Source organism: Apteryx rowi, unplaced genomic scaffold, assembly GCF_003343035.1.
Source record: "Apteryx rowi isolate R43461 unplaced genomic scaffold, aptRow1 scaffold_200, whole genome shotgun sequence".
In the NCBI taxonomy this organism is placed as follows: domain Eukaryota; kingdom Metazoa; phylum Chordata; class Aves; order Apterygiformes; family Apterygidae; genus Apteryx; species Apteryx rowi.
The window spans coordinates 1,201,615-1,219,495 of NW_020448309.1; the positions used below are offsets into that span (position 1 = coordinate 1,201,615).

The 17,881-nt window shown below is 44.7% G+C and overlaps 1 protein-coding gene across 1 annotated transcript in view; it reads right to left on the reverse strand.

The window, feature by feature from the left end:
- LGR6 (leucine rich repeat containing G protein-coupled receptor 6) overlaps positions 1-17,881 on the reverse strand; it is a 160,450-nt gene that overhangs the window by 38,390 nt on the left and 104,179 nt on the right. Inside the window, exons 5-6 of the mRNA XM_026063796.1 lie at positions 11,750-11,965; positions 2,672-2,743 (exon numbers count right to left, since the gene is read on the reverse strand). Coding sequence (XP_025919581.1) covers positions 2,672-2,743; positions 11,750-11,965 — 288 coding nt within the window. The remainder of the gene's footprint in view (positions 1-2,671; positions 2,744-11,749; positions 11,966-17,881) is intronic.

Here is a 17,881-nt window from a genome sequence, read left to right on the forward strand (position 1 = left end):
TCTGAAAACCCCCAAACAACTTTTTCCTCTTAAGTTCTACAGTTCTTCAACTATTGTGTCTGGCTTATGATCAGCATCTGGCCACAAATTCTCATTTTAGGAACCCTGGAGAAGTTTCTGTCTTCACCAACTCTTACCATCTTGCTGCCTTCCAGGAGGTAACACCCACAAAGGTAACTGAGAGCACAGTTTGACTTGCACAAGCCAAGAAAATGTGCTAAGTGCTGTCAACAGAATGTAATCATAATCTGAGTTAAAGGGTATGTGCGTGAGACTGTAGCAGTCTCCACATGCATGGGAGCTGAGAGGTGGCAGGTAGAGTGCAGGTCTAGCAGCCTGACCTGGTTCATGCAGCCAAATGCTTAGCTGTTTTTTTGCCACAAAACTTGGCCAGCTTTGGGACAGCAGGATAGGTGAGTGGCGCAGATTAACATGAGGGAGCTGGCTCCTCTTGAGGAACAAAGTGTTCCTCAGAGATCAATGACTTGAATTACTGTCTGACCTGGAGGTGACAATTAGATGCTCAGGCCAAAAGGAACAAAAGGCATCTTTTTCTCGCTCCTTCAGTGTGATCAGACAGTGAGGAGGGTCTGGAGAAGTCTCCCACCACACTGTCCTTGCCTCTGCAGGCAATTCAGGGAGGAAGGGGCCTGTGTGATGCCCAAATGCACAAGTCAGGGCTATCAGAGTCTGGATGTAAGTGCTGAGCAATAGAGTCAGGCAGAACCCTACTCTTCCTGGTCTGCAGGCTTCCATTCCTGAGCCCTGCAGTATAGGAGTATTCCCCAGCCCTGCAGTGTTTTGCAGGCCATGAGCCCTGCCCCTTCAGGGACAACATGCAGCAGTTCTGTGCATGGGAACAGTGCTTGTGAGAAGGGTGCTGAGAACAAGAGTGGGAAACACTGAGCTCCCTCCGCTTTGAGGGAGCATTTTGGAGTTTGGGGAAAACAGCAATAAAAAGGGGGGGCATCTCAGATAGGAAACAAAGATTAAAGGCAGTACTAGAGCAGAAGCCAAGGGGAAGAGATGGAAAATGAGCATTCGGTGCAAGTGTCCAGGGAAGCCAGATGCTCTCTCAGGGCAGTGGAAGCCTTTTAGTCTTTCCAACCACCTCGGCTGCAGACTGCTATGTTGCTGCATGGTCTATATGGGCTACAGCCCAGACAAGGTTTCCCTCCAACAGGGAGTCCTCCACTCCCTCCTGCAATGTGCCTTCCTTTGTGCTGCCTGGATGCCATGACTCTGACCTCCTGTATTTGCCTGCGGCCACCAAAAACTCTTGAGGAAAAGGCCAATCTGATACAGTGACAGGAGGAGACCTGTAGGTCACCAGAAGTGACCATCCAGCCTCCTTTCCTGCACCATCCGCAGCCTCCTCCCTGGCAGATTTTAACCTCTCCGCAGCTGGGCCCTTCTGGGTGGCCCCAGGATCCGTCAGTCTAAAACTAAGAGGCAATGCATTTCATGAGCCTGCCCCTGAGGAGTGTGTCTAGGGACCAAGAACTTACCTGCTGCTTCCAGTCTCACCCAATTGCTGTGTTCTGGCAGTGTGCTCAGCACAGAAAGGCCCTGTCTCCTTGAATGGCACTTGAATACTGGGAAGTGTCACCTCTCTTTCTGCTGTGACCCAGGCCCCCTAGTTCTTCCCGGCAAGAAGCGTGGGCCTTACTCTGACCCCAAGGCCTGCCTGGAGGGATATGTTTCTGCACAACTGAGGGCAACATGCGCCTCTTTCAGGCTTTCAGAGCCTTGATTTGTTTGCTTGTTTATGTTTTCTCCTAGGCCAGTGCATGGCACATGAGAAACAAGCAACTCACACTGCAGCCAAAGATGCTGCATGTGCAAGGCAAGACCTTCAAATTTAAGTCTTTCCGAATTCAGGGTCACCTGCGTGCTGCTAATGAAGTTGTGTCCTGGAGGAGAGTTTACTCCTGCGTCCCATCTGGCCTCCTCATAGATTGCCTACCCAGCAGTGCTGAGAACTGTCTCATGGTGCAAGGCACAAACAAAACCAGCTGGCTCTGGGTGTTTCTAGGTGACATGAGGTGTTTGTCAAACCTCTCAAGGAGGGATATTCCAGAGATCCCCAAGGATTTTACCAGCCTAGAACTCAAGCCATCCCCAGATTTTCATTTTGGTGGAATCAAGTATTTCAGAGTCTTTGGGACCATGTGCATGTAGTGAGGAGATGGGGACACACCGCAAGCAGGGCATATACACAAGCTCTCTGGATTTCACCAGGACTAGATGTGTGGCCAGGGCTCCAGAGACTCCTCCCAGCCTCTGTCACCCACAGGCACAGACTCCTGCTGCAACAGCACAGGCTGTCCAGCTTGCTGGGATGTTGACACAGGCAGCAAGGCCAGCCTGCCACTGCCCTGGGCAGCATTGTGCCCATGGTATCTGCCCACTTGGATTGTGTCTGGAGCAAGCCCTACTGCACCACCCTCAGATGGTGGGTATGAGTGGATGCACAGTGGGAGCTGTCCTGGAGACACGGCTCTTTCCTATGAGCTGTGTTGGCAGGTGCCCAATCCTTGCCAGGGGGCCTGGTGGATCTCAAAGGGCCTCGTGAATGCACACTACACCCCAGCTCTTGGGCAGCAACATAGCACACTAGGGATGAATGCACACAAGGTCTTTAGCGTAGAGAAGAAAACACGTAACTCACAAAGTTTCCAAGCTGTGCAGCCCATCAAAGCCGTTGGCACCCAGGCTTTGGATCCGGTTGTTGTGCAGGTGCCTGTGGGTAAAACAGAGATATTCAATGGACAGCCTAGCTGATTTTTTCCTGCTAATTTGATCCATGATCCAGAGACATCTTGCATGCTGAGTATGGCCTGAACAGGGATGGCATCATGTGTTATGAGGTTTCCTCTCATCTCATAAGGCAAAGCACATAATAGATGCAATAGTGCATGCAGAGCAGCCACAGAGCTCCTATTCTCCCCAGGAAATCCAAGCTGACACAGGAGTTTCCCCAAGACCTCCACTTTCACAGCTGCTGAGTGGGTTTGAATGCACATGCTTAAACAAGAAGCCTCATGAGATGCTCTAGATCTTACCTTACCTTGCTAACACAGTTTGGGCCCAATCCTGCAAAACGCTGTGCAGTTTCAGCAGCCATTCATAGGCACTGGGTGCTCTCTAAGGACAGAGTCATATTTGGGCTCCTCAGAGCCTTAATAGCAGCAAGAAGACTTTAAGTTCAGAATCATCCTGTTAATCATGGTTTTATTTTCTTTACTTGCAAAAAAAATGAATATACTGCCAGATCCTGGATTAACGCTAGTTTGACTGCAGTAAAAGTTATCTTCAGTTTAATGTATCAAAGCGTCTGGCTGGAGTGGAGGGTCTATGAGACATGCACACACACAAACATCTGGGGGCTTTAGCCACCAGGCTTCCAGTACAGCCAGTGGGAGCCACATGACTAATTGTGCATCTGAATGCACAATTAGTGCTCAGATGCACAAATGTCCCTGTGAAATCCTACTCAATGGCACCTTGAAGTGGGAATAGAAAGATCTTGTGAGCAGCCTGGGGAATGTCTGCTGAAAAGCAGGGGAAGGCAAAATACTGTTGTCCAGACTGCACTTCCACCAGCATGTGCTTAAGCACATTAGTGATGTCCATGTTTGCACTGGGACAACCTGTGTGGAGAAATGCCCACAGAGGAGGTAAGGTCTTCTGGGACAAGATGCTCCTTTGCTCTGTCAGTGCAGGTTTCCCCATCAGTTCATTTTACATCTCAGGTGTCTCCTGATCTAACAGCCTTTGTCCAATAGTGCTGCCTCCTTCCAAGAGCCTGGGGGAGACTCCACACTGGCAGGTGGATCAATGATTTTTTCGTTACTTGATCTTAATCTGTCTCAGCTTGAAAAATCTTTCACTCCACCTGGATTCAAGTGTGAACTGTTTGGCTGAGCACAAACAGCTCCCACTGCCAAATATTCTGGGGTAAAACAGGAGGGAGCTGGGAGTGGAGGAACAGCCAGGCTCTAGGGCAGTTTGGTATGGACTTGCAAAACAGTGTGCAGCTCAGAAACCAGCCCCAAAAGGATGTTTGTCATTAGGATAAGAATGTACACGCAGTTCAGAGGAAGGGGAAGGGAGGGGAAAGGTATGTGATAAAATGTTTGCTCCTTTGAGCAAATGGTGAAAAAGAAAAGGAAGTTGCCTGCAAGAAAACATGGTTTGATTGTCACTCTTAGAGGAAAAAAGAGGCTGAGATCAAAATCCAAGTCAGGACCTTAGAGGAGAAATTTCTCTTTGTCACAAGATAAGAAGTTCAAGTCAGAATGGTTTCCTCTGTTAAATTTTATGGGGATGTTTCAGATCACATTGCCCTTACTTCACTTGGGACTTCCAGCATAAGATCATGCCAGACATTTTTGTCCCTTTGAGCTTTGGATACTGCATTTGGTAAATTGAGGGCTTGGATCTGGAGTCACTCTCTGTAAGTCCAGCAAGAGGTACCACAGGTAAAAGCTGCTGAGTGGAATTCCATCACTTGGCCAATACACCTGTCTACTGTGAGGGGATGGTATGAGGAGGAAATAACCCTAGGGAAAATGTGAGCTGCTTAGAGCCTATCAGGATGGTATGTCAAGTGATCTTTTCTCAGCTTGGACATGCTGAGCAGCTTGAACTGACCAGTATCACTCAAGTCATGCAGGGAAAGAGAATAGAGAAGCAACCACCCGTTGTGTTTAAATTTAGCTCTAAAATGATTTGTTTGAAGACAAAGCAATGAAAATCTTTAGAAGGGTGTTCTTTGTTGACAAGAAAATTAAGAGCAACCAGAAAACAACTTATAAAGAAAATTGCTGTCCAAGCTTAACTCTATAGAGTTTTTATCCAACCACGTGACAATAATAGAAATGAGAGTTTGAATGCAGTATAAACTGGAAAGGTAAACACTTGAAAAGACATTCATTTCTTCCATCTTGCCTTTGTTTTTCCTCCCCTGGTAAACACATTTTAACAAGTGGAATTGCAACATCTCTAGTGTCTGTCAATTTGAGCTCATCCCACATGGCATTATATTCTGCCCTGCAAATTAAGGCTGGTTTGCTAGCAACTCTAGATATTTGGTTCTGGGCTATAAACAACCATCTCTTGATGCAAATACATGAGAAGTCTGTAAGCACGCCCTATACCTACTGGAACTGGTATCCACCACTGTCCTCAGTAAGAGCAACAAGCTTAAAAATCTATGTATCTCCCTTTGCAGGCCAGTACCATAGTACCATGGTTTAATTTGGGGCAATCATCCATGAAGGTAGTTTTGCCCAAGAAGGAGCAGAAGAGTCACTGTTTTTCTGTAGGCTGGCCTCTGGACCAGCTGTGTTTTCTGCTGGCTGTGTTTAATACATCTGCACTAGCAAACAGTGATGGATTTCTTTGCAAAAACAATCGCCATGGCTGGCTTTCCCACTGACGGGCCTCCAACAGGATCATATACAACTTCCCCACATGCTCCTGCAGCAGAGTGAGTACTACTGCATGTCATGATGGCTTCCCATACTTTAAGATGGGTTACCTTTTCTGCTGTATCCGGTCAACCTATGCTGTGTAGTGCTGAGAGGCAACATAATCTGTGGCTGCACAATGGCTGTAGAGTACAACACTGTCATAATCCCTTGGACAGGCTAGAGAGAGACACTTCACCTTGCTTACTCTCTCAGCTGATGAGACTTCAGAAGCACACCAGAAAAAAATATGTACAAGACTCATTTGTGTCCCACAAAAAACACACAGCAGTTTCTAGAAAGAAGATTTTCTGTCCCAGCCAACAAATTCTTATGACAAAACGAGCTTAAAACAAGATTAATCCAAATCCTCCTTGAAGAAGTCCTTGCAGAATTTGTTTCATTTTCCTTTCACTCTCATTTCCATGTATTTTTCCAGTGGATGAAAAGACCCTGGAGAACAGTCTTGTATTGAACTAAGAAACAGCCCAACACAAGCAATAGCACTGCTGGCTCCCAGCTCGGTCTGGAAATGCCACCTCCAAGGGGCAGGGTACCTCTGTTGTATTGTCTTACACACAAGGGAAAGCAGTTTGAGCTAATGTGCTACACACTAGTTCAATAAGGGTTCTTGCCTGCATGAACAGGAGAGTAGACTGTAAGGAAAGGGAACTGATATTACATCTGGGTAGTGCATTGGTGAGACCAGCTCTGGAAGGTTAAATATATTTCTGGTATCCACATTGCTAATGGGAGGTTGATATTTTGGAATGGTTGCAGAGAAGAGCCATAAAAATGATCCAAGGGCTGGAAAAAACTAGGATGTAGACTTAAGGAACTCAATCTGTTTAACTTATTAAAAATAAGATCAAGGGCACAAGTGCAGTGTAACATATAGGATCCTTCCTGGTTAGAAAATGGGTACTAAAATGGTTCTGTGATTTAGTGGAGAAAAGAATAATAAGAACAAATGTATGAAGTCAAAGTCAAAAAAAAATTCAAGATGGAAATATGACTTTTTTTTTTTGTTAACACTGAGGATGATTAATCACTGGAACAAACTACAAAAAGAAGTGGTTGATTCTCCATCTCTTTCATTTCTAACAGCTTCATTTTTTCTTCTTATAAAGGATAAATGCAACCATTTTCCATCAGTTATTTGCATTAGATGATCTTGAACTGAGTTCAAAACCTTAAACGCTCTGAGTTCTCCCACTGCACCAACTATTGCCATGATGAATTTCCAGCCTGATCTTGGCAACACTGTCCTTTTCCTCATTCTGGCCAAAGATAAGCAGAGAAATCTAAATCATAAATGGTACAAATTCCCATGGGCTACTCCTGTCAGCGAAGGACCAGCCATTAGACTTGCCTGGTGAAGAATAGAACTCAATTAGAAGTGACATTGTCAGGGTTGTGTCAGGAGTGGTATTCATTTCTTCCTCAAGCACTGGAGAGGGAAACTAACTTTTGTCAAGGCAACACGCTTGGTCCTCAGATAGAAAAGGCACTTTTGCCAATTAAAAGGCCAATGAATGGGACCCAGATGTTCTAGGCAATATTGTTCTTAATAATAATGAATTGCACATGCCTGGCATTTCCTCCCCAACCCTGGGGTTCCAAAGCACTTCTCAGAGGGGGACTTGTTTACTCCATTTTACAGGTGAAGAAAGTGATGCACAGGCTCACCCCAACGCTCTGATCTAACACACTGGGATTTGTGTTGGGAAGGTCTGAGTCCCACTAGATTCTGTGATATCTGCTGAAATTACTGGTGCTCAGCACCTTTGGAAATCAGGGATGAGATGTTTGACATTTGCTCCCAGACATGGAGGACACTGAAAATCAGTGGCCCCTTTTGAAAAATTTGACCAAAATGACTAATACCTGAGCAAGGACTGAAATGGGAATGGGAACCAAGAGTCTTGGAAACTAGTTTCCTCTAGTCACTAAAGCATGCTGTTAGAGGTAAAGATGCATCATGTCTTTAGATGATAAAAGCTGTACAAAAGAGAAAAGTGAACAGAATCTCCTTCATTTACTGACTTCAGTTCTCAACACTTCAGTTCTCTACACATCACTCAACTGGAAAGATTGGTGAGTGACCTAGGAGGGAAGTGCTCCCAAATGAGTTGCTTCTCCTGCACAATAAAACAGCAGATAAAATTCAGGCCACATGAATGTAAAGTGATGTAGAAGGGGGGAAAACCAGTCTTACAGGAGCTTATGCAGTAACAGGCTCTTCAGTATCTACAGCCACTTAGGAATGAGGTCCTGGTGTTCAATAGCTGTCAAAAAAGCAGATTGAATGGTAGGAATGACTAGAAAAGAAAAAAAATGGATTACAGAACAGCATTGTACCACTGTATAAATTCATGGTTCATCTTTGTCTTCATTACAATGTGCAGTTCTGGTCTCTCCACCTCAAAAGGACAGAGGAATGAACAAGTGTGATCCACAGACTAACTTCAGCTTATGGAACAGCTAACCGGACAGGACTGGAAAAGTTACATTGAAGGAGGGGTATGACAGACAGCTACAAATATATGGATGGCACAGTCAAGATAGAGACTGTTCATGGTCTCTCCCAGTGCAAGAATGAGAGAGGCACTAGGCAAAACTACCCAGCAGCAGGATGAAAGCAATGTAAGAATACCTCTTCACACCATGGATCATTAGTCTGTGAAACTCCTTGCCACAAGATATTGTGAATGACTAAAATTTCCTTTTTTGCAAAAAGCAACTGGACAAATTCATGGAAAAAAATTCCATCAATGGGTCTTACAAGTAAAAAGCTCATCTCTGGTTTGGGAAATCTCTGAACCACAAATGAACCTGTGAATGTATTCTGAGGAAGCAGAACAATCATCTTACCCTGTTCTTACATTTTTCTTTAGCCATTTGATGCTGGCCCATGCTGGGACAACTAATAGGGCTGAAGATACCTTTGGTTTGCCCCCAAGTGTAGCTGTTAATAGGTTCTTGCCTTTTCCCAGAGCGTCTGTTTTTGAAACACCTGTGGGCAGGCAGACTAGCTGATCAGGGCAAAGTTAAGATGAATGGAGCATCCTTTCTGCATCAGGGGTCCAAGGCAACTGACTGGCTTCAAGCTTACTCCATGTGAGGCAGCAAATAATCCTTTTGACAACATGGCCTTCAGCATTACAGGGATGTTTGAGTCAGTCGTGTTTCCAGGAGTGAAGGCTCCCTGGACACCTGAATGGAGAAGGATTCAGGTTTGGACCTTGTTTGCTGCAACTTAAGGGATTTCCTGCAATGAAAGTAAAACCTCTCAAAGACTTTCTCTAGCCAGAGAACTGGTACATCATTACAGGGTTGCAGTGCAAACCTCTCTGCTGCCTGCCTTGTGGGGGAGAGGGCACTCTGACTCTGTGTCCCATTCAGTCCCTCACATGTCTGCTCAGAGTGCTCACAACTCCTTTGATGACACTAGGAAGGGAAGGAATGGCAGTCCATTTCAGATATGTGGTAGCCAGGAGACTGTGTGGCATTGTGGGAATTCCTGGCTACGGTTCCCAAATTTGTCCATTTGAGATTTTGCTTCTGGGCTAATGGACCCCTCTAAGGACCGTGGCTGGAAGAAGCACTTTGATTCCTGTTTTGGGAGTTGACATTCTGCTGAATTCAGCCCACAGAGGAGACCAGGGACACTAACGAGAACTGCTGTCATGCACTTCATTAACCTGTCAGCACAGCACCATGGGGGTTTCAGATGCTCATCTTCTAAATGAAAAATCCTTTATGCCCAGGAAAGATGATGTTTTTTGTAAAAAAATCTTTTCTTCATACAAACTACTAGCTGTTCAGAACCAGTTCTACTTGCAGATGCTAAGACACATTCTGTCCCGAGTAAATCAGCCCTGGAGGTAACACCTTCAGTATCCTATTCCCCTGAACTACCCTAATCAAACAAGCCAACTCCCTTCTGCCATTAGCAGCACAGTGCCAACATCACAGCAAATGAAGCCCTTGTTATCAAAGCTGGGGAAGGGATGGTGCCAATTACTGAGGCTCATAGATTTCATGATGAGTGATTTACGTGAGGCTCTGCTTACTGAACACCCTGCAGCTCTAGTTAGAAACCTGCAACAGCAATAGATGGGAATAAGATCAGGGAATTCCTCAACAGAGGTGTAATTTATTAGCAGAGACTGAACCCCTTAACTTGTTCCAGATTGAGGCTTGTATATTCTGGTGTTGGTTCTTTCCATCATTGCTGCAAGATCAGCCACATCTCTCCCAAAGGCCCAAGGTGTGTGGAGGAGGAAAAGCACATCTCTGCACCTGGGAAGGTCGTGCCCTCATCCATGGTCAGCCGTGTCCATGAGCATTAATCATACAATAAATAAGATTCCCCTATGCTCCTCCACATCTGCTCTTGTCTCTCCTCCCCCAGGTGCTCATTTTAATACCTCCCAGGCTAGAAGTTTCCTGAAGTTTATGGTAGCAGCTAGCTCTTCTTTTCCATCTATGTGCAAATTCAGATACTTGCATAAAAATGCACATACGTATCATTTGCATCCCAGTGGGGAAAGTCTCCTTGCAAACTTTACTGCCTAACTTGGCTGGCTTTTCAGAGTGTGTGCTTCTCTGTTTGGTGGGCGAGTCTGAAGCAAGGAAATATCTCTGGTAGGGGTACAGGAAGAACACTGGGTGACTTTCCACTGGTTACGTGCTGACAGGGGTATGCATGGAAGCATGGGAGAGATTTATGGGGCTTGTTCTGCCAAACACTTGCGATCCCACAAAAATTTAGCATCGTGTCCCACAGCGCCTGGCAGGATCACACATGTGTTCCTTTCCAGTTGTCTGTGGTAGGACATTATTCTCTCCCTTGTGACCTAATGGCCAATGACTTTTATTTCTTAAGCTTGCCTGTTTAATTAAGAAGTTGCTTCTCACCCAAAGTATTGAATAAGCCAGAATGAAAGCAGCGTGCTTTTGAGACTGAAATAATAACCCAAATGTCAGCTCACCCTCCATGCTAGCTATTAAAGCTGAATGAAGTGGTTGCATTACGATAGTCATGGGATGCCTTGGTAGAATGGGCACTATTGTGGGTGAAAACTACTTATTTGACACTTCTCAAGTTGCTCTTAGCATTTCTTCTAAACAAGCCTTTATGCTTTGTCTAAACAGCTGAAGTTGATGCTTAGTAAAAATCTGGACAGTGCTTTGTCCAGGCACTTTCTATGCGAGATGGATTTAGTAAACACTTTAAATTTTGAAAGTGAAATAATTGCTAGACTTTCACTAGGCACCACATGCCAGTGTTACTTAACAGCCTGGTAGCAACATGCATATTACCAAAATAAAAGGTAGCATTTTGTGTAGATACAGAATTTCTGGAGTTATTGGCAATCGCACCTGAACTTACTAATCAACACCAAAAAAATAGTGACTGGATAATTTGCACATGTAAACTTCCATTTAAAAGACAGATAAGATGCAAGCCTCTGTTAATGGAAAGGATGCACCCCAAGGTGAAAAATGTAAATGTATCCCATCTGGACCAGGTGACCTCTGAGAGCAGCAGCATTCTCTGCATTGCTCTGAACACTGTCAGTAAAGTGTTTTTAATGCAAACTAGACAATAACATGCATCAAAGGGTTTGTGATCACTGCAAAGAATCCACAGTTGATCAGTATGCATAATACAGTCATGCACATAAGCACACACAGGTGTGGACAAGGTGTTGAGATGCGACCTTTTGTTCAAAATCAAAGTTGATCAAAAAGTCTCCTTGGCATGTTTTCCAAAAAAACATATTGCTTTTTGACCTGAATGAAAATTGTTGCAATTTTTTTTTGTGTATAGATAGAAATTCCTGCAGTTTTAACATGGGAAGCAGAGAGGAAATAGAAATGATAAGTTTTTTGTTGCTTGAATTTTGTGGGAAAAAATATGCATTTTGTTTTCAGATACTGACTTTCCTATGCAAAGCATTTTTTTCAAAAATGTCGGGGAGATTTTTTTACTATTCAGTGAAAAATGGGGAAACCATGAAGAAATTCGAAAGAGAATTTTAGCATTTCATATGAAATGATGGAGATTCTTTGAGTCTCTTGAATAAAACCTCTGGCTGCCACCTCTGGAGCAAAAAGCTATTTCTCATGAGCAAGCAGCAGGGCTTTCCCTGTGATCTCTGGCTTCCCCATGAGAAGAGGACACCACTTGCTCAGACCTGGTCAGCACATTGTCCCAGCTGGAAGATGCCGCGACTGTGACGGTGTAACAAGTGGAGAAGGCTTACAGCACCACGAGGCTGCTGAGGTTCTGGAAGGCGTAATCGGGTATGTGCCAGATCTGGTTGAGAGCCAGGGTCATGGCCTGCAGCGCTGGCAGGTGGTTCAGAGCCTGGACAGGGATCTCCGTCAGGGCATTATCATCCAGCCACAGGTGACGTAAGGAAAGCAGCCCCTCAAAGCTCTTCTCAGGCACCACAGAGATAAGGTTTGCATCCAGGCGTCTGAGTGGGAAAGAAACAGGGTGGGGATAAGTGAGAGACTGATCTAGCATTTATTTCTGTGCCCACAGTGTTATGTAAAGGGAGTTTTGGTGCCGAGGCGGGATGGATTGATGGCCAGGGAGATTAAGGTAGTCTGTAAATAATGATTAGCAGAAGAAGGTCTCAGTGCAAGGCTCCTGCCTGTGCCCACAGAGGACATTTGACCTGTCAAGGCACCACCAAAGATGCTCCGTTCTCCATGGCCCATTTATTGCTGTCAGATCTGCCAGCTCTTTAAACAAAGCGTCTGGGCTAAGTCCCATTCTGCTTTCATGAAGACCCACCAAATGGCTACTAGCCAGCTGTGGCTTGCAGGCACCCCACTTAAAAATGAGGATCAAAGCTACATTTCCTGGGGCTGGGCTTGCCATGGATCTGCCCAAACCTTATAGGGCAAGCGTTGTGCACTGTGCCTCCGAACTGTGCAAGCACAGCCCTGTCCTGGGGACCCCAGAGCCCACTCAGACCTACTGCTGCAGGATGTGCAGGAAACCCAGATGATATGGGCAAAGTCTCATTCAGAGGAAAAGGATTTGCTTGGAAATTTGAGATATATGGTAGCCCTGCTTGGGGTCCTGCATTAGATTTGAACAGTCAGAGCTACCTACAAAACTATGAGGTGCAAGAAACACGGAGAGCAAGTCAGACCATATGTCATAACACAGGAATTAAGCCTGCACTCTCTGTATTGCACATGTTCAGGCCTTTCTTTCTCCTTGATTTGCCAATTGCTTTTTTTTAGTCATCATGGAAACCTTAAGGCAGTTGAAAAGCAGAGGTTTAATTTAGTTGGAAACTTTATTTTTAAAGATGTGTTTTTGTTCCAAATCAGAATGAGAAGCCAAAAAATATTAAACTTATTATGAAACAAAAAAGTTCAAAAACTGGGTTTGGGAATCATCTCAAAGATATCTTGTTTCAACAGTGGTGGGCAGGATCTAATGTGTTACCTATAGATTTTAAAATCAAACTATTAGAGGAAAACACTTCAAATTTGGAAGAAGAACCAGGAACCAATTATACCAGGGAGAAGGAAAATTCTAATTTCAATTCATGGCCAACAGAGCTTGTTGTTTTTCCAAACAGTCTAAAAGAAAGTTCTCTGAATTCAAACTGCAAAGAGAAAGCACTTTTTCTCTCGTGAAAGCGTTAGAAAAGGCAGTTAGCAAAACTGTTAGGGCCTCAGCCCTTGAATCAAAGATCCGCAATAAACTGAATGTGGTATAGAAATTAGTATTTTTTACTATAGAAATTAATATTTTTGACAAAAGTTGAATGCTGGAATAGAGCCCCAGACAGTTCCCCCCCCCGCCAACAGTTGTCCAAAGGGCACACAGAACATTTCATAGATCACAAACCAGCACTCTGTAATGAACTTCAAATCTGTAGCAGGAAACCAAAAGCTTCACTGCCATGTGCCATGGAGCAGGGAATATCCCAGGTACGAGCTGTAGTCTCAGTTTCTGCAGTGGGGTGAGGGTGGTATTTCCTAGGTGAAATTCTTAGGCGGTCTTACGAAATGGACTTTTTTTTTATGTTACAGAGAAAGACGTTTCCTCTGCTGAGCCCTGACTTGAACAGGCATTCCTCCTTTAACCCAAATCCGGGGATCTGTACCTGATCAAGAAGTGCAATTCCTTAGACCTCCCTTGGACAACCATCATTTAAATGCAATGTACAAGTCTTAACATAATCATCCCAGCTAACTGAAAGGATAATTCCAAAGTCAATTAAGTAACTATGTCAATCTTCCCATTTTACCACATTAATGATTTTCTCCAGGTTACAATACATTTGCATTGCTGTGAAATAGCATTTCCTGTTGCAAGGCTGTTTGACTGAAAGTTTTTCAGTCAGCTCTAATGACTCTTTTTACAGATAACAGGAATGAATCACACCCAAGGCTCAATATCATTGCCACAGCATTTACATCTTTGTCCAGAAGGCTAACACAAGGTAGTGTATGTTTTTGTCTTGATGAAGATGGCCATGTTGCAAGCTCTGCCTCAATTTATCTCCTGTCACCAAGACTACAGACAAATCAGAGCACAATATCATGCATATTCTTGAGAAAGCAAATGTAAAGAATAAAGATCAGAAAAGCAAATCCTGCAGCAGCTCAGGGTAAGACTGAAAAGCCTGGCTGGAAAGTTTCATCAAAATGTATTGGGACAAACAAGAACTTTTTGACCAAAATTTAAACTTGTGTGGGAAACATTAATATTGGCTTTATTTTTCCATTCCTTCTTCAGCATAAGAGTTTTGTTAGTTTTTGGCATCATTATTTGTTATTCAGAAAAAAAAATACTGCTTACTTTTCACAGAGACATGCTTTCATCCAAATCTCTATATGTTTACTGAAAACTGTTTTAAAATGAATGTTCTGTTTTAAGTTTAATTAAAGAACAGGCAATGAAAATATCCGCTGAGAATAGTTATCATTTTTCAAAATCAAATTAAGTTTTTAGAAATGGAGACACTAAAACAGAACCAAGGGCTGGAATACAAGGCTGAGTTGTTCATGACAAGGAGTGTTTATAGCAAGACAGTGGGATGGCCCCTGGACTATTTAGCTTCATGTCCCACTTTGGTCATGAGCTTCCAGGCAAAGCCATAGGCACAAGCCACAAGGGAATTTGCCTTCTATGGCATGGTGCCCCAGGTGTTAGGGAAACAGTTAATGCAGCTGGATTTTCTCCACAGCAATTTACTGTATGCTCAGGGAAGGCACTTTTTACATCCACAGTCCTCTAGGTATCAGAGTGTCAATGAGGTAGGATGGGAAACTGGTGGATTTCTTTGAAGCAGTCAGTGTTAGGTTATGAAGTAAAAAGCTCGTTTCCAAAATCACAAAGGAGCACAGAGAGACAACGGCAGGTGAGGGAACCTGGACTGTATCCTGCTCCAGCTTCTCCCAGGCCTATCACAGGAGAGTGTTGAACCCATCAAGGATTCATCTCCACAAACACAGAGACCACAGAGGCATAACGGCAGGTGGGGGAACAAAAATTACCTACTCAGAAGACACCCTGTATGGGCTCCTCTCAGGGCTGTTCCAGGAGAGCATTATCCCCATGGACGAGGTATGAAACCCAGCAAGATTAGGCAAATGGCATAGCCCTTCCAAGCAGCTTTCAGACGGAGTGGGGTTACTGCCTAGGGCTCTGGGGCACATTGTGGGATGCAGGGGAAGAGCGTATGGGATTGTGCAAGACTTATTATGGGATGTTTAAGGGAGGAACCAAAGGTGCAGAAAGTGAGGAATCTAGGCAATTTGAGGAGGAACAAACATGCGGGAATAGAGGGATATGGGGATAAAAAGGGGCTGGTCATATGTATATGGGGCTGCTCAGTATGCTTGTCTGGCCATACTCTGCCCCTGATCAGTGCAGTCTGTCCTATCTTATTAAATTCATTTCTAACTCTTTTCCTGGGTGAAGAACTCTGTTCTGTATTCAACTGGCATCAGACCATCAAACAGAGGACCCATGTGTCTGTGGTGCGAGCCACTGGAGTGAGCGAGGGTCTGCGAGTGAGTGTGCAATTGCTAGTGAACATCAAGCCAGACTATCCAGCAAGTAGGTGAAGTGACTTGGGAGCCAGGTATGTGTGTGTGTCCCTAAGGGTGAGACCACGGAGGCAGCTGGCTACTGGGGAGACCAGGGGAGTCCTGGCAGACTGTCAGGGAAACTGTGGGGTCTGGGTGTCAACCGAGACCCATCTGTGTGTGTGTGTGTGTGTGTGTGTGTGTGCGCGCCTAGAGCTGAGGTACCTGGAAGAGTAAGGATGCAGAATCACCTACTAAATGCACTGTGTGTCCAAGGAGAGCTGGGGGAGGGATCCAGAATGTGTGTGTGTGTGTGTGTGTGTGTGTGTGTGTTGGAGGACTCCACATTGTACAAATGTATACGCGTATGTCCCACTAATGGACCTTCCTCCTGATCAGCCAGAGAGGGGAACAGGATGAGGCCGCTGGTGCTGTGTCTGAGTGCTGAGAGTGTCTGTCCACATTGATCTGTGTGGCCAGCCATGTATGCATGTACAAATATATATACGTTGTATATGTGTGTTGCTGTGGGTGCCTACTGGGATTACATGCTCAACCTTGCTACTTGTTGGACCTAGGAACGTGGAGTTGTGGCAGCCTCCTCCTGTAGGGCAACCATGTTTGGCCTCCTTACCTAATGCTCAGATACCTACATACCTCTGTGAGTCTGTATGTTTAGTACAGGGGCAATAATTGTGATTTGTCTAAGGAGTCTGTAAATGCTCCTGGATGGGGAGAAGCTTTGAACATGCTGCAGATCTGAGAACACTAGAGCCAGGCTGTAGCAGGTCTGTCTCTGCTGTGTGTGTGTGTGTGTGTGTGTGTGTGTGTGTGTCCTCCTGTCAACAAGAGGTTGCTTCCATATAACTAAAACAAACCACAAGTCTTCTACCTCTTCACCTTCATGGTGGGTGACTGGTGAAAACTAGGCATGTTGTGATGGATGTGGCCGCTGCCCATGTGAGACACTATCTGGAAAGCAGTGAGCTCAGGGAGGGAAGGGAAAGTGCTTGGTAAACTCCAGCCACATAATCACTGGCTTAATCTACTTCAGAGTGTGAAAATCAGATTTCAGCCAGATTCCTTGATGGAGTAAAAAGGAGACTTTCTGCTGGTTGCAATGAGCTGGACAAGGGCCTGAAGAAAGTCAGAAAGAGTGGCCTATTTGAACATAGTACACCAGACAGTACTCCTGTTTGGAGCTACTGAAGTTCAAATCAGGGACATGGAAGTGTCCAGTTAAAGGCATTTTATATGCAGCATGATGGGCAGGATTCTTTATGTCCCTTTGCAACATCAACACATGAATAGAGAACAAAGTGATGGTTATGCTCTTGGTACCAAAAGGTCTTCAAATTGTTTAGTTGCTCCTCAGGCAGTTGCTGGCGCTTTCTGGAATAGGTACATTCTTTCTAATAAAAGCTGTGCATGTGGGGATTGCTAATTGCTATGGCTTTCAGACAGCTCTCTACTCTTTTCTGGAAGGAGAAAAGCTGAAGTTCTTGGCACAGAGTTGTTAGTAATTATATCAATTATACTAAACAAAAACCAACCCAACAGTTCTCTCCTTTCTTCAGTGTGTGACTCTGGCTCTGTAAGTGTTTTCTGTTATGATTTATACCTTAGATAATTAGGCCGATTAGTGGGTAAATGGGACAGCACAGGCTGGGGCTGGCTCCTCACCTTCCACGGAGATGTTTTAATCTTCGTTTCACCAAATCACTCACTTGGTTTTTCTTGCAAGCATTAACCCGTTTGTTGCTAACAGAGAAAGATTCCTCTTCATAGAGCTGCTTGATGGCTTGGAAGCGGGACGTTGTCTCATGCCTGCTATGGAGCAGTGCTGTAAGCCTGTGGGACTTACAGCCCCACAGTGGATGAGACACCCAGCAGTCCCCAGAACCCAGATGTCTACACAGACAAGATTTCCAAGCTCAACCAAAGATCAAGGCACTGCAGAGAGCTATCCCACTAGTTGCAGGTGAAGGGAGTTGATTTTAGGAGGGACATCCAAGAACGAAGGCACATGAAAATCACCAGCTGCCTGAAAGTCCTGGCTTCTGGCTTTAGATCTGCATCTATTGCTGGTGGTTATGGGGCATTTATATGACTTAAACATGAGACAGTTAAAAAAAAAAAGTCCAAAAAAGTGCCCAGAATCACCTCAAATTTTACTCTATTTGCTGCTTTAAGGACTACAGTGCTGGAGGGAGAGGAGACTGCCTGAGAAGAACATTGAAAGTGCCTTGGCTTTTGGTATAAGTCTAGCAACTGTTAGGAGTGGGAAAGGGAAACCTGTCCTTGGGCAGCACAGTATCAGGTAGCCTGCT